This window comes from Brachyhypopomus gauderio, chromosome 2 (genome assembly GCF_052324685.1).
Source record: "Brachyhypopomus gauderio isolate BG-103 chromosome 2, BGAUD_0.2, whole genome shotgun sequence".
Lineage (NCBI taxonomy): Eukaryota > Metazoa > Chordata > Actinopteri > Gymnotiformes > Hypopomidae > Brachyhypopomus > Brachyhypopomus gauderio.
The window spans coordinates 15010910-15025909 of NC_135212.1; the positions used below are offsets into that span (position 1 = coordinate 15010910).

The following is a 15000-nucleotide window of genomic DNA, read 5'->3' on the forward strand; positions in this document are numbered from 1 at the left end:
CCGGTGGTGGTGGTGGTGGGCAGGGCGCGAGGGTGGAGACTGCACCAGCAGGCCCTGCTCGGACGAGGCGCTTCCCGAGCTGCCCGAGCTGCCCATACTGGTGGAGCGGCTGAGGGCTGGCGGGCGTGGACACCGCGCCTCGTAGTTGTTGTTGTTGACGAGGATCACCTCGTGAGTTCTCTCATGCTTGGTGGGGGGCGCGGACGTGCGCGGGGGAGCGCCCGGGGCAGACCCGGCCCGCCGTGCCGCCGGACCCTCTGTGTACTCGTTGGAGGAGCGGATGGAGCGGATCTGCTCCAGGGAGAGGATGGTCCCCGCCGGCAGCTCCAGGTCCAGCCGCTCGCCCAACACCGGCTCCCGGATCAGCACCACTGACCCCACTCCTCCGCGGTGAGCACCACGATCCATCTGACCTGATCAGCAACTCCCTGTCGAACCACAGACTCCAGGCTCATTGGACAACCTGAGAACAAAATGGACGGGAATACTTGTTAGTAACCACTGACTCCTGCATTAATCTCGCAGAGCACAAGCACAGAAATTTAAGAAAGATCAGCGGTCTGTCTCGCATCACGTTGTTTACCAGTGGTTAATTAAGCGCGAGGACATAATTCATATGGGTAGTTTCCTATTATCATTCACTACTGCGTCTATCCACAAACGCTCTGAATCCAACTCCACAAGCCTCACCAAACAGTCCACGTGCACGCAAATTAGGGTCTGGCAAAAAACGCTGTTTGAAGAAAAGAGAAAAAAAAAACAAAACAAAGAAATACAACGGACTCCGTGAGCGTCTGAAATCTCCCGTCCGACAAATTTCCCATTCGAGCCCTTTTACTTTCATTGAGGGCCCCGTTTAACCCCCGGAGTGCGGAGAAGGTTGACTATTAACGAGGCTTTGTACCGTCCTCAATACGCACGCAGCTGAACTAAGGTACAAATACTTCCCGTCCCGATCTGCATGTGTATGGCTGGTTAACAATGCAGATGCGCGCACACAAACGGTGACAGGGTGCGGGGCCGATGCGCGCAGCCCTGCTCCCCCCAAACGGAAGACTTTATTGCTAGAGGAATCCACAGTCTAAATGAAGATGTTTTGTCATTGAAGTAGTAGCACGCACGAACAACGTAAATACAAAACGTGGTGCAAGGGAAGGCAGTTTAAAATGACTTTTATACAAAATAATTGTTCCTGTACAATTAAATAAACTGTGAATTAAATGCATCAGTGTTGGTATTTTAAGAAATTTACGAAAACACACGAGATGCAAATAAGTAACTAAACAAGGGCCAATTACCTACTCTGCACACTTTAAATGCAGTAGGCGAAAAACGCTTTCTGAACTCAATCATACTGGCAACACGGATGAAATTAATTAAGCGTGCCATCAACAAAGCAAAAAAAAAAAACAAACCACGAACCGTTTTGAATTTAGACGTGAAAGCACGATGATTATAAAACCACCTTTGTCATGCCGTATTCAGGGGAACTAAATGACTAAATGCTGGACATTCTCTATATGGCAGGACAGCAGTGAGCTCTTCTTGCAGACAAACGTTGCTGGGACAGGCAGCTCCACTGGCTTGAGTGGCTGTTGTGGGAGATGCGTGTCCAGGAGTGGGTTAAGTTCTGGGGAGCTGGTTAAGTTCTGGAGAACGGGTTAAGTTCTGGGGAGCTGGTTAAGTTCTGGAGAACGGGTTAAGTTCTGGGGAGCTGGTTAAGTTCTGAGGAACGGGTTAAGTTCTGGGGAGCTGGTTAAGTTCTGGAGAACGGGTTAAGTTCTGGGGAGCTGGTTAAGTTCTGGAGAACGGGTTAAGTTCTGGGGAGCTGGTTAAGTTCTGGAGAACGGGTTAAGTTCTGGAGAACGGGTTCAGTTCTGGGGAGCGGGTTCAGTTCTGGGGAGCGGGTTCAGTTCTGGGGAGCGGGTTCAGTTCTGTAGCGGCGACTGGTGGATCCATGAATCAACACAGGACGAGCCGCAGAGGAGGGGGGGAACTTATGAATGAAAACAAGGCGTCTGGGGGAGGGTGTGTGGTACTCAGCGCAGGGGAGCAGGACCCTGGCAATCAAACTCGCCACCGGTTCTGTCCGCTCCTACACTGGGTCCGCAAAAAAAAATCGCTTAACTAGAAAACGCAGATTTATCGTCCATCTTCCCCAATACGTCCAGCTTCACTGCGCCTGTAACCCAGATCGGCCCGAGGCAACGTCTCTCTCTCTGTGTCTGTTTGTCTGTCTGTCTGTCTCTCGCTTTTATTCTCCTCAATAAACCAAACGCACTGGTTCTGGGTGCAGCAGGACAGATTAAATACGCACGAACATATTTATGTGGTATAAAGAATAAAATTAATCAGCCGTCGATTTACACGGCGTGACCCAATACGCACCTACACACATCCACCCGTAACGGCGCCTCCATCAGTCGAGCTGCTCAACATCCACCCAGAACGGAGAAAACCCAGTTTACTGTCCCATACACCGCTCATGGAGACGGTAGTACATCCACACACGGTGAAAGTTCTTCGGCTATTCCGTACTGCAGCTCCGAGTGATCATTCACCCCCCAAAACTGTTAAATCCACGAGTGACGAGTGAAGACTGAACAAGACCTCAAATCTGAGAGAGAAAGAGAGAGAGAGGGAGAGAGAGAGAGATAGCGAGATAGAAAGACCCTCGTTTAGTCCAAGAAGGAGGACACATTCGCGTTAAATCCTCCTATCTCGTCCCCACACGCGTTAGTCTCTCCCGGGTCCGGTTAGTCCGTCCGTGTTCGGGTTCTGATCGCTAGTCGTTTTCCGCCGCGCTGCTGCTCCCGCACGCTCGCTCGCTCGCTCGCTCGTCCGCGCTGCGAGTCCGACACTAAATGAATGGAGCGCAGGGTCTAGTGCGCGCGACCCGCTCCCATTGGCCAGTCACCGCCCTGCAACAGGATACACCGCATCCGCTCTTAATTCATTGGGCAGATGTGGTGGGCGGGGCGAGAGGTGCGTGCAGCGCTTAAGGTGGATCGATTTTAACGACGCAGTAAACTCGGGGTCGTTTCCGCTTTGCCTGAATAGAGGCCTGTTGATACCCCCGATAACTATTGATACACCCCATCATTATTGTCCTCTAAATGTCACGTCTTCGGCTCGTATCGGGGATGTGTCGCAAACTTACGCTTTGATTTGAACTGACCGTTTCTGTCATCGTTGTTCTCGACACCGGCTTCTTCGACAAACGAATGAGCTCTCCACTCTTAAATTTAGCAGCAGTGCAGATAAATAAATAAGAATAAAAACACCAAAACTACTTTTCGGTGCGACGAGGATAACCAACAGTGTGGTGCGACCTTAACAGCGCGAGGGGCTCCGTGCGCGTGCGGCAGAACGGGCCCCCTCCCCCCCCCCGCTCTGGATGCGCGAGCTGCGGCGTCGCGGATGCGCCACATCCGGATCATCAGAAAGGGAAGTTCAACACAAAGTCAATTTATCCTATTCAGATGGAAAACCCTACAGCTGCGACCACGCAGCGTCTGAACGGGAGCTTCAGCTCCGCTTCGATGAGCCCGAGGCGTTAAACACGGTCCTGTGTCGGAGGATTTGTGCATTTATGTTGTGGAACAACATGATTTTACACGAAAAAACAGCAGCCAAGGTCTGCGTGCGATCAACACGCAAACAGATAAAGAACTTATACTCCCATTTCCCTTTATCCAATCATCTTTTCACCCTTTAACTAATACACATTACCAATAAACATCGAACAAAGATTTGAGAGTAAAGATTTCTGGTAAGCAAAACGTCACATTGCCTTTTATGGCTTTCTTTGTCTACTGAATTATATAATATGGGCAGTGTTAAAACTGCTTTGATGCAGGCTCTAGGATCAGCATATAACCAATGAATAAAGCAGACGAGGCTTATAACAGCCCCAGCCTGTGATCAAATAAAACTTTTACAACATGTAATTCATCTGAGGCAGAATTACTTCAAGGGGCCTTGATATGTTTCTTCAAGCACATAAATAATTAAATGACAATGTGATCAGAAAGTAAGAAAAAAAGCCCAGGTGTTTTGTTTTGGTGGATATTCTTTTATTTACTGATGCAGGACTCTGAGAAGACAAAGTTCCAAATTGCCCAGGTCAGACTCTTCTGTCTTGACTTGTCTCTCAGAGTTGGGGTGCAGGGGTAACACACACACACACACACAGTGTCAGTGGACGACCCCTGCGTTGTGCTGTTGCTGGTACTTCAGGTAGGACTGGATGAGGGAGTGTGGTACACGTGGCGTCACCAGGGACAACGCCGCCTCAAAGTGGTGCTGGCTGATGGTGTCTGCCTGGATGTTCTCCTGCAGGGCCTGCAGGCCCGCCTCTCGACACACCGCCGCAATCTGGACACAGACACACACACGTCAGAGAGCAGCAACAGGACAGAGAGATCCAGAGAGATCTAGAGTCACAGGGATTGAGTGAGACTGAGATTATTATAAGGGAGACAGAGGAATCGAGAGGTTGAGAGATGTTTTCACAAGAAAGGAGCACATTTGGTTTTTATATACGTTGACACCGCTGTTTCATTCTTTTATCTTCTGATCAGGGGAAAGAGCTTTACAATACAGCACAGTAACACTGTAAATATGGTAGACCGCGTTTGGAAAGACCAGAACTAAACTTCACCAGACAACATTTACAGCTAATTAACCTACAGTCTAATCACCTAGATTACCTTAACGGTCCCATCACCGGGCTTCCACCATGCACCCCGAGCCCACTGAGCCCAGTATCGGCCCCTCTCAGCCACAAACGCTGTTCCTAAAGCAGGCGCGGGGGCTGGTGGCCTGGCACAGCGCCACGACCACAAATTAGCACAACCTTCAGTCATTGAATGGCAAACGTGCATGTCTCCCTCCACAGCACAAGGAGGGCAAAACAAAATCATTTCTAGTAATTACAGGTAACTATTTGTATCCCTCAGAGTTGGAGCTGCTCCTGGGTGGGTGTTTTGTGGGGACTTGCCCTCAGAAGCCTCGGTTTTTAGACAGAAGACGCTAAAAAAGTGGCTGAGCAGAGGAGTCTCACCCGTGTTCCGTGAATGAGGGTGAATGTGGTCGAGTGAGGGTGTGTGAGGGTAAATGTGGGTGTGTGAGGGTGAATGTGGTCGAGTGAGGTGTGTGAGGGTAAATGTGGGTGTGTGAGGGTGAATGTGGTCGAGTGAGGTGTGTGAGGGTGAATGTGGGTGTGTGAGGGTGAATGTGGTCGAGTGAGGTGTGTGAGGGTGAATGTGGGTGTGTGAGGGTGAATGTGGTCGAGTGAGGTGTGTGAGGGTGAATGTGGGTGTGTGAGGGTGAATGTGGTCGAGTGAGGTGTGTGAGGGTGAATGTGGGTGTGTGAGGGTGTGTGAGGGTGAATGTGGTTGAGTGAAGTGTGTGAGGGTGAATGTGGGTGTGTGTGGGTGTGTGAGGGTGAAAGTGGGGGTGTGAGGGTGAATGTGGGCTTGTGTGGGTGTGTGAGGGTGAATGTGGGTGTGTGAGGGTGCCTGGAGTACACCAATTGGCAGCAGCAGGTGGAGGATGTGTTTGCTCTTCCTCCCTTCACACACTTTCGGATATGACTCATGCCCAAAGTGTGTGTGTGTGTGTGTGTGTGTGTGTGTGTGTGAGGTCTTGTGTGTTGCCTGAGGTCAATGCTAGCACGGCAAGCCTGATTGCATAATCGTGGGAGAATAAAAAAAGAGTGAGAATGTGTGTGTGTTCATGTTGCCATGTTTCTAGGATATCAAACAGAATGCAGTGTTTGCACTTTCAAGGCACATTAACAGAAGAGTGGCAGCTGAAACTGTTCAAAAGGTGCTGAAGCAACATTCAAAACCTCCAAAGAGCCGTCAGAACCCTCACAGAACCCTCAGAGGGGGCACCGTTGTACGGCTTCATAGGCTCATCTTATTACCCACAGATATTATTGCACAGATCCACACTACAGGGAGAGCAGGAATACACAAGGTCTCAGTTGAACAACGTGTAATTAACACAAATATGCCAAATTTACCTGCTGCCACAATTAGACCTCACTCAATGGCGCGTTTTCCAGTAATGGGTGTTGGAGAAACGCTTGGCTGCTCTGGCCTTCACCCATCTCGGGGCAGGTGGGGCAAGACACAGGACATGTTGTGCTAGCGCGTAGGTGAGGCTCCTTATGGGCTGAGCCCCTCTGGGCCAGCGGAAGGCGGAGGAAGGAGCAGTTCTCCTGAGAGGAGGCCAGCTCCACAAACGGCTCCATTCAGGTGGAGGCTCCCAGCACCGCCTGACCCAGCACACGTGCAGCAAGGGAACAGGGCACCTCTGGGAAACGCACGTGAAGCTTGTTCCTCCTTATCGCAGCCAAAACATGTCCAAGGTCTCAAAGAGAAAGTGCAGAAAAGAGCACATGCATTAGCATGGTGCTATTTAAATGAGTAAGGCTTGATATTTAAATGAGTAAGGCTTGATATTTAAATGAGTATGGTTTCATATTTAAATGAGTATGGTTTGATATTTAAATGAGTATGGTTCACAAAAGCCACGGTGGGCTTGGATCTCTTTCAGTTCTTCAGGAAGTGCAAATTGGCATCTGAGATGGTGGAGGTGTTATAGGTGCTGCTTGAACAAACACGTATCTAAAAGCCAGGAGGCTAAAATAAAAAAAAAATGAAAATTATTTAACAAATCATTACTTAATAAATGAATAATAAACAAAGGTAGCACTGTGGATCCAACACAACAGCTGAGGCCCAAACAGCTGAAGATTAATCACTTAAGAAAGACATGACCAGAAACCAAACAAAACTGAACATACGTTAACACTAGACGATCCATATGAACATTCATTAGTCTTTGCAACTGGGAGAATTCCCTAACATTCCTAAAACTGCAGTGGTTAAACCACTATTAAAGAACACAAATCTTGATCCCACAATTCTCAATAATTATCGACCTATATTTAACCTTTCTTTTCTTAGCAAAATAATTAAAAAAGTTGTGTCAAGTTGAATGATTATGTCAAAGTAAATCATTTAAATGACACTTTTCAGTCTGGTTTCAGAGTTCTCCGCAACACTCAAACAGCACTAGTTAAGGTAGTAAATGACCTGAGATTGAATAAGGATGCAGGCAAACTCTCAGTCCTTTTTCTGCTAGATTTAAGCGCCACTTTTGACACTGTTGATCATGAAATACTTCTTGATCGACTACAGAGCTGGGTAGGCCTTATCGGCTTAGTCTTAGACTGGTTTAGATCGAATCTAACTGGGTGTGATTACTATGTTGCAATAGGTACCTCCACACATCAAAAAATTATTTGTGGCATCCCCCAAGGATCAATTCTTGGGCCGTTACTGTTCAACCTATATAAGCTTCCGTTACCACATATCATTAACAAACATGGTATTAGCTATCATTAATATGCAGATGACACTCAACTGTTTGACTGAATAGATGATATACAGACATGGGTGTCTGACAATTTTCTGCAATTAAATAAAGAGAAGACAGAGGTTCTTGTTCTTGGTAGTGATTCACAAAGGAATGATGTCCAAACTTATTTAAATCAAATGAATCTGAATAATGTGTTAAGAATGTGGGCGTCATCTTTGATAATGAGCTCAGCTTCAAATCACACATTATGACTACATGCAAGACAGCTTATTTTCACTTTCGAAACATCACTAAGGTCCGAAATATGCTCTCTCCTGCTGACAGTGAAAAACTGCATTTATCACATCAAGGCTAGATTATTGTAACACTGTTCTATCTGCTCTTCCAAAGAGCTCTATTTCTCACCTACAGCGAGTTCAGGGTTCTGACCCACAGGAGAAAGATAAATCATATTACACCTGCACTCCACTGGTTACCTGTCAGCTTTAAAATAGATTTTAAGGTTCTAGTGATGAATTTTAAATGTCTTCATGATCTTGCTCCATTTCACATCATTGTGAAATGATGGTTAAATATGTTCCAGTCAGGTCTCTCAGGTCTTCAAACAGTAATCTACTGGTGATTCCTAAAAGCCGATTAAAGATTGGCGAGGGTGCTTTTAGCCACTATGGCCCAAAGCTCTGGAACTCTCTTCCTGAAGAGCTCAGAGGCATTTCATCCCTGCACAGATTCAAGAAGAGTCTCAAAACCTTCCTGTTTAGATCTTCTTTTAGTTAAGAAACTCTAACTCTGTTATTTTTATCCATCTATTTATTCCATTATTTTATCCATTATCTTATTTACTTTATTACATTATGTTGTCTATTATTTTATAATTTGTCACTTTATTACATTATTTTATTGTGTGTTTCCTTTGTATCTTTAATTTCTTTTAATATTTTCTTTTTGTCTTCTTATCTTTGCTACCTTTTAATGTTTCTTTTTTATTTATTCTGTAAAGCACTTTGATTTGCATGTATGTATGAAAGGTGCTATACAAATAAAGATTATTATTATTACTACAGAAACACAATCCATCACAGATCCTGTTAGGAGATCACAGATCCTGTTAGGAGATCAGCCTGGACAGGTTTTCGATGTCTTATTATGTTGGCATGTGTTTGTGCATGCACAAATCTTGAGTGTCCTCCTGTTCAGGGTGATCTCGCTGAAGGTAATGTCATTTATGAACTCAACTACCATTCAGGGTAGGCTGTCATAAAACCACTCCAGTTCTGGGTTATGTCATTCAAGAAACAACTCCTGCTCAGGGTAGACATTCACATTACAACTCCCATTCAGGTGAGCCAATCAAAAAACAACTCTTGTTCAGGGAGGAGGAGGTGTGTGTGTGTGGAGGGGGGTTTTGTGTGTGTGTGTGTGTGTGTGTGTGTGTGTGTGTGTGTGTGTGTGTGTGTGTGCGTGCGTGCGTGCGTGCGTGCGTGCGTGCGTGCGTGCGTGCGCGTGCGTGCGTGTGCGCGCGCAAGGGCAGTCATGGCCTGGTGGTTAGGAAACTGATCTTGTGACCGGAGGGTCGTGGGTTCGATTCCCAGACCTGAGGCCATGACTGAGGTGCCCCTGAGCAAAGCCCTTAACCCTCAATCGCTCACTTGTATAAAAAAAAAAAAGGGGATAAAAATGTAAGTCGCTCTGGATAAGGGCGTCTGCCAAATGCCATAAATGTAAATGTGGAGGTGGATGTGTGTGTGTGGAGGGTGTGTGTGTGTGTGTGTGTGTGTATGTGTGTGTGGAGGTGGATGTGTGTGTGTAGAGGGTGTGTGTGTGTGTGTGGAGGTGGATGTGTGTGTGTAGAGGGGATGTGTTTGGTGTGTGTGTGTGGAGGATAGGGGATAGAGTCATGAGGTGTGTGTGTATTTTGAGAGCTGCAGTGATAGCTGGCACACACATAGCAGCTTTGGTAATGTGGCCATATCCTACACACACACACACACACACACACACACACACACACACACCTACCTGCACACACTGTGCCCACCCACACACATCCATCCTCACGTTCTTCTTCCTGTTGTTGTGTTCCTCCCTACTAACCACTCTACAGCTCTGAACAGCCTAACACTAACACTACAGCTCTGAACAGTCTCACACTAACTCTACAGCTCTGATCAGCCCAACACTACAGCTCTGAACAGTCTCACACCAACACTACAGCTCTGAACAGCCTAACACTAACACTACAGCTCTGAACAGTCTCACACTAACACTACAGCTCTGAACAGCCTAACATTAACTCTACAGCTCTGAACAGTCTCACACTAACACTACAGCTCTGAACAGCCTAACATTAACTCTACAGCTCTGAACAGTCTCACAGTAATACTACAGCTCTAAACAGCTTAACATTAACACTACAGCTCTGAACAGCCTAACACTACAGCTCTGAACAGCCCAACACTAACACTACAGCTCTGAACAACCCAACACTAACACTACAGCTCTGAACAACCTAACACTAACACTACAGCTCTGAACAGCCTAACACTAACACTACAGCTCTGAACAGCCTAACACTAACACTACAGCTCTGAACAGTCTCACACTAACTCTACAGCTCTGAACAGCCTAACACTAACACTACAGCTCTGAACAGTCTCACACTAACTCTACAGCTCTGATCAGCCCAACACTACAGCTCTGAACAGTCTCACACTAACACTACAGCCCTGAACAGCCTAACACTAACACTACAGCTCTGAACAGTCTCACACTAACACTACAGCTCTGAACAGCCTAACATTAACTCTACAGCTCTGAACAGTCTCACACTAACACTACAGCTCTGAACAGCCTAACATTAACTCTACAGCTCTGAACAGTCTCACAGTAATACTACAGCTCTAAACAGCTTAACATTAACACTACAGCTCTGAACAGCCTAACACTACAGCTCTGAACAGCCCAACACTAACACTACAGCTCTGAACAACCCAACACTAACACTACAGCTCTGAACAACCTAACACTAACACTACAGCTCTGAACAGCCTAACACTAACACTACAGCTCTGAACAGCCTAACATTAACACTACAGCTCTGAACAGCCTAACACTACAGCTCTAAACAGCCCAACATTAACACTACAACTCTGAACAGCCTAACACTACAACTCTGAACAGCCTAACACTAACACTACAGCTCCTCCCCCTGACATTGGCTCCGCCCCATGTGACTGCTCATCATTGGCAGATGTTCCAGAACTTGGTGCAGAGGCAAAACTACCAAACAGATTGAAACTGCTGAAAGTGGCAGAGCCAAAGTACAGAGACGGATGTGTGTGTGTGTGTGTGTGTGTGTGTGTGTGTGTGTGTGTGTGTGTGTGTGTGTGTGTGTGTGTGTGTGCGTGTGTGTGTGTGTGTGTGTGTGTGGGAGCGTGTCTGGCATTTGTTTGGAAGGCTGATCAGAGCAATGATAAACAAGTCCTTAGCCAAGAATGCTAATGCTGGTCCTACCAAATGGCAACATGGAATCAAACGTGGTCCTCAGCAACTGGAGTGTGGCTCCGAGCGACAGGTGTCCTACAGATGTTGGTCTGAACCCTCCTCTCCTCTCCGCTGTGTGGATATCATGCTTATAGTGGGACTAAACACTGTGTATGTATAATGACTCGTATGGGGTACCAATCAATCACATGATTAAATCATCTGTCAGTAGTAACACAAAAACAATCAAATCCAGAAGAACTGCAAATGGATGCGTGTGTGTGTGTGTGTATACTCGTATGTGTGTGTGTGTGTGTGTGTGTGTGTGTATGCTCGTACATGTGTTTGTGTGTATGCTCATACATATGTGTGTGTGTATATGCTTGTATGTGTGTGTGTGTGTGTGTTTGTATGCTTGTACACACACACACACACCCAGAGCACTACCCCAATAATAAACACACAAAATATGCCCCATTGTACACCAACACATACACTCAGTACCCAATACCTCTCTCTCTCTCTCTCTCACACACACACACACACACACACACACACACACACACACACACACACACACACACACACACACACACACACACACACACACACACACACACACACACACACACACACACACATTTCCTCGCTCCTAAATATTCCACAGTCAACTGTCAGCTGTATTATAAGGAAATGGAAGAGTTTGGGAATGACAGCAACTCAGCCATGAAGTGGTAGGACATGTAAACTGATGGAGCTGGGTCAGCGGATGCTGAAATTTTCTACAGACATCCAAACTTCATGTGGCCTTCAGATTAGCTCAAGAACAGTGGAGAGAGCTTCTCTGATGTTTCTCTGCTGATAGTAAATTTTGCATTTCCTTTGGGAATCAAAGTCCCGGGGTCTGGAGGAAGAGAGGAGAGGCACAGAATCCACGTTGCTTGAGGTCCAGTGTAAAGTTTCCACAGTCAGTGATGGTTTGGGGTGTCATGTCATCTACTGGTGTTGGTCCACTGTGTTTTCTGAGGTCAGCACAGCCATTTACCAGGAAGTTTTAAAGCACTTCATACGTCCTGCAGCTGACCAAATTTATGGAGATGCAGATTTCATTTTCCAACAGGACTTGGTATCTGCACACAGTGCCAATATTCCACAATGTTCCACAGACTGATGACCACGCCGCATTGCTGCAGTGATTCAGGTGAAGGTTGATTCAGGTGAAGGTAAAGGGTTAATGGAGCCCCAACTAAGTACTGAATGCTGTACGTGTTCATACTTTTCATGTTCATATTTTTCAGTTGTCCAGCATTTCTAAAAATAATTTTTTTGTATTGGTAAGTAATAATCTAATTTTCTGAGATACTAAATTTGTGGTTTTCATTAGTTGTCAGTTATAATCATCAAATTAAAATAAACACTTGAAATAAATCATTATGTGTGTATTGAATGAGTATAATAAACAAGTTTCACATTTTTACTACAATGTTGGAAGAATACAACAGCCCAAAATGTCTTGGTATACAGAAGCATTAACATTTCCCTTTACTAAGGGGCTAAGGGGCCTGTGAAAAACACCCCAATCGTACCATCCCTCCAAACCACTCAGAGACTCTGCTCTGCAAATTTATATGGTTTGACACTTAGTGGCTGAGTTGCTGTGGTTTGACAGACTGCAGTTCTGTGATTCCCAAATGATTCCAGTTCTAAATAATACCACTATCTGCCGTTGAGGTGTTTGGTCTGACCATGACCTTCAAGGTTTTAGACAGGTGTGTGAAAAACTGCAAAGTCAGAATGATTTCAAAAATATAAGCATTAATAGTTTATTTTTCTTCAATGCAAAGTGAATGAACAAAAGAGAAATCTAAATCAAATCAACATTTAGTGTGACCCTTTGCCTTTAAAACAACACACACCCTGTGAGCTTCCTTCGCTAACAGAGCTTCACAGTAAAGGCAGGCTAGGACTACTCTAACAGCTCCAGCGCCCACGGGGGATTCCTGCTTCTCTCTCTAACACACACACACACACACACACACACACACACACACACACACACACACACACACACACACACACACACACACACACACGTACAGGCAAACACACACACACACGCGGCCTCTATTTGTGCTTTGTGTGTCTTCCCTGGCTTTAAATGGCTACATTATAAAACTGCACTATGCATCCATCAGCCTGACACACACACTTGCGCCCATGCATACACACCTACACACACCACACACACACATATCTACACACACCACACGACATGCGCGCACACACACAAGTGCAGACAACCACCCATGTACACATACACACACACACACAACGCGCACACACACAAGTGCAGACAACCACCCATGTACACATACACACACACACACACAAACACAACGCACACACAACTATCCATGCATGCACACACATACAAACCATAATTGTACATGCATGCACAATCACGCCACAGGCACACACACTCATCCATGCATGCATGCATACACGTGCATCTGCAGTAGACAGAACCTACACAGAACTCATACAAACTCATCCATCTCCACCAGGGTGAGAAGATTTGTGTTGGCATGACAACATGTCACCAGCGCACTGTGGCTTGATGGTTGCTTTGGGCAAATACAGAGCAGCGTTCTGACCCAGTGTTGTGACCCGGCAGACATCACCCTGTGTTGTGTTCCAGTGTTCAGACCCAGTGTTGTGTTCCAGTGTTCAGACCCTGTGTTCAGACCCAGTGTTGTGACCTAGTGTTCAGACCCAGTGTTGTGATCTAGTGTTCTGATCCAGTGATCAGACCCAGTGTTGTGTTCCAGTGTTCACTTCAGACCCTGTGTTCTGACCCAGTGTTGTGACCCGGCAGACATTACCCTGTGTTCTAAACCAGTGTTGTGTTCCAGTGTTCAGACCCAGTGTTGTGATCCAGTGTTCAGACCCAGTGTTGTGTTCCAGTGTTGTGACCCAGTGGTGCACTGCAGAGCTGGCAAAGTATGTGCACACTCCTACAACCCTCACGAACGTCATGGCTAACATGCCCAACTGTACTGTATATGTAGCTACATTTACTACAGTTATACTGCAATGTAAAAAAGCTAAAGAAAAAGACTAAATGGCTAAAGTATTACTGTTGAACCAGAATGATTCAATAAACACTATACAGCATTAATGTTGAAGCAAAACAATAAAGATTATAGAGCATTTCTACTGAATGAAAATGATTCATGAAAGACTACAAACCATTACTGTTTAATGGAAATGATTCAATAAAAACTACATAGCATCACTGTTGAACAAAAATGATCGAAGAAAGACTACAAAGAATCACTGTTTAACTTAAATTATTCAATTTAGTCTTCTATTTGACGACTACAAAACAATATTGCTGAAGCAAAATGATTCACTAAATATTACAAAACATCACTGTTCACTATTCACTATATGAAGACTAACACACTGCAAAACTTTCTACTGTGTAGAGACAAAACCTGTACATCAAATAAGTGGTAACAAACCAGTGAAGCAGAGAGGTTCTAGAACACACACACACACAAACCAGTGAAGCAGAGAGGTTCTAGAACACACACACACACACACACACACACACACACACACACACACACACACACACACACACACACGGACACTCGGACACTCGGACACTCGGACACTCGGACACTCGGACACCCTGAACCCCAAACATCCTGAACCCAGACACTCCGAACCCAAACACCCAACAATGGGTCAAACTCAGCCAGTCAGATCTATGTTACACAATACATCACTCCAGTGTTCAAATATGCCCCCCTCCACACACACACACACACCCCCACTCACACCCCCATCTCACAATGTGGCTATGCTATGCCTGCAGGTGTTTTTGTCAAACAGCAGGTGTTTAACTAGAAACATGAGCACTAGCTGTATTTTTTCATCCCAATGTTTTTTTCTTTCTCTCTCCCTCTGTCTCTCTCACACTCACTTGAGTTAAAGTGTAATTAAATTGAGCCCCCAGTGGTTTAAATAAAGCTCTGTGCTGAACTTGTTAGAAACCCCACCCTATTGTTAGAAGCCCCTCCTTCTTGCTATGCCACTCCCACCACCTGGCACATC

At 45.8% G+C, this 15000-nt stretch overlaps 2 protein-coding genes across 2 annotated transcripts in view; both read right to left on the reverse strand.

The window, feature by feature from the left end:
* Positions 1–3217, reverse strand: part of spry1 (sprouty homolog 1, antagonist of FGF signaling (Drosophila)) — a 3962-nt gene extending 745 nt beyond the window's left edge. The window contains 2 exon segments of the mRNA XM_076988159.1: positions 1–463; positions 2389–3217. The exon segment at positions 1–463 is cut by the window's left edge and continues 465 nt beyond it. Coding sequence (XP_076844274.1) covers positions 1–408 — 408 coding nt within the window. The 5' untranslated portion in view covers positions 409–463; positions 2389–3217.
* Positions 3218–4072: 855 nt separating this feature from the next.
* Positions 4073–15000, reverse strand: part of afg2a (AAA ATPase AFG2A) — a 91321-nt gene continuing 80393 nt past the window's right edge. The window contains exon 16 of the mRNA XM_076988167.1: positions 4073–4377. Within this exon, the coding sequence (XP_076844282.1) occupies positions 4198–4377 (180 nt within the window). The 3' untranslated portion in view covers positions 4073–4197. The remainder of the gene's footprint in view (positions 4378–15000) is intronic.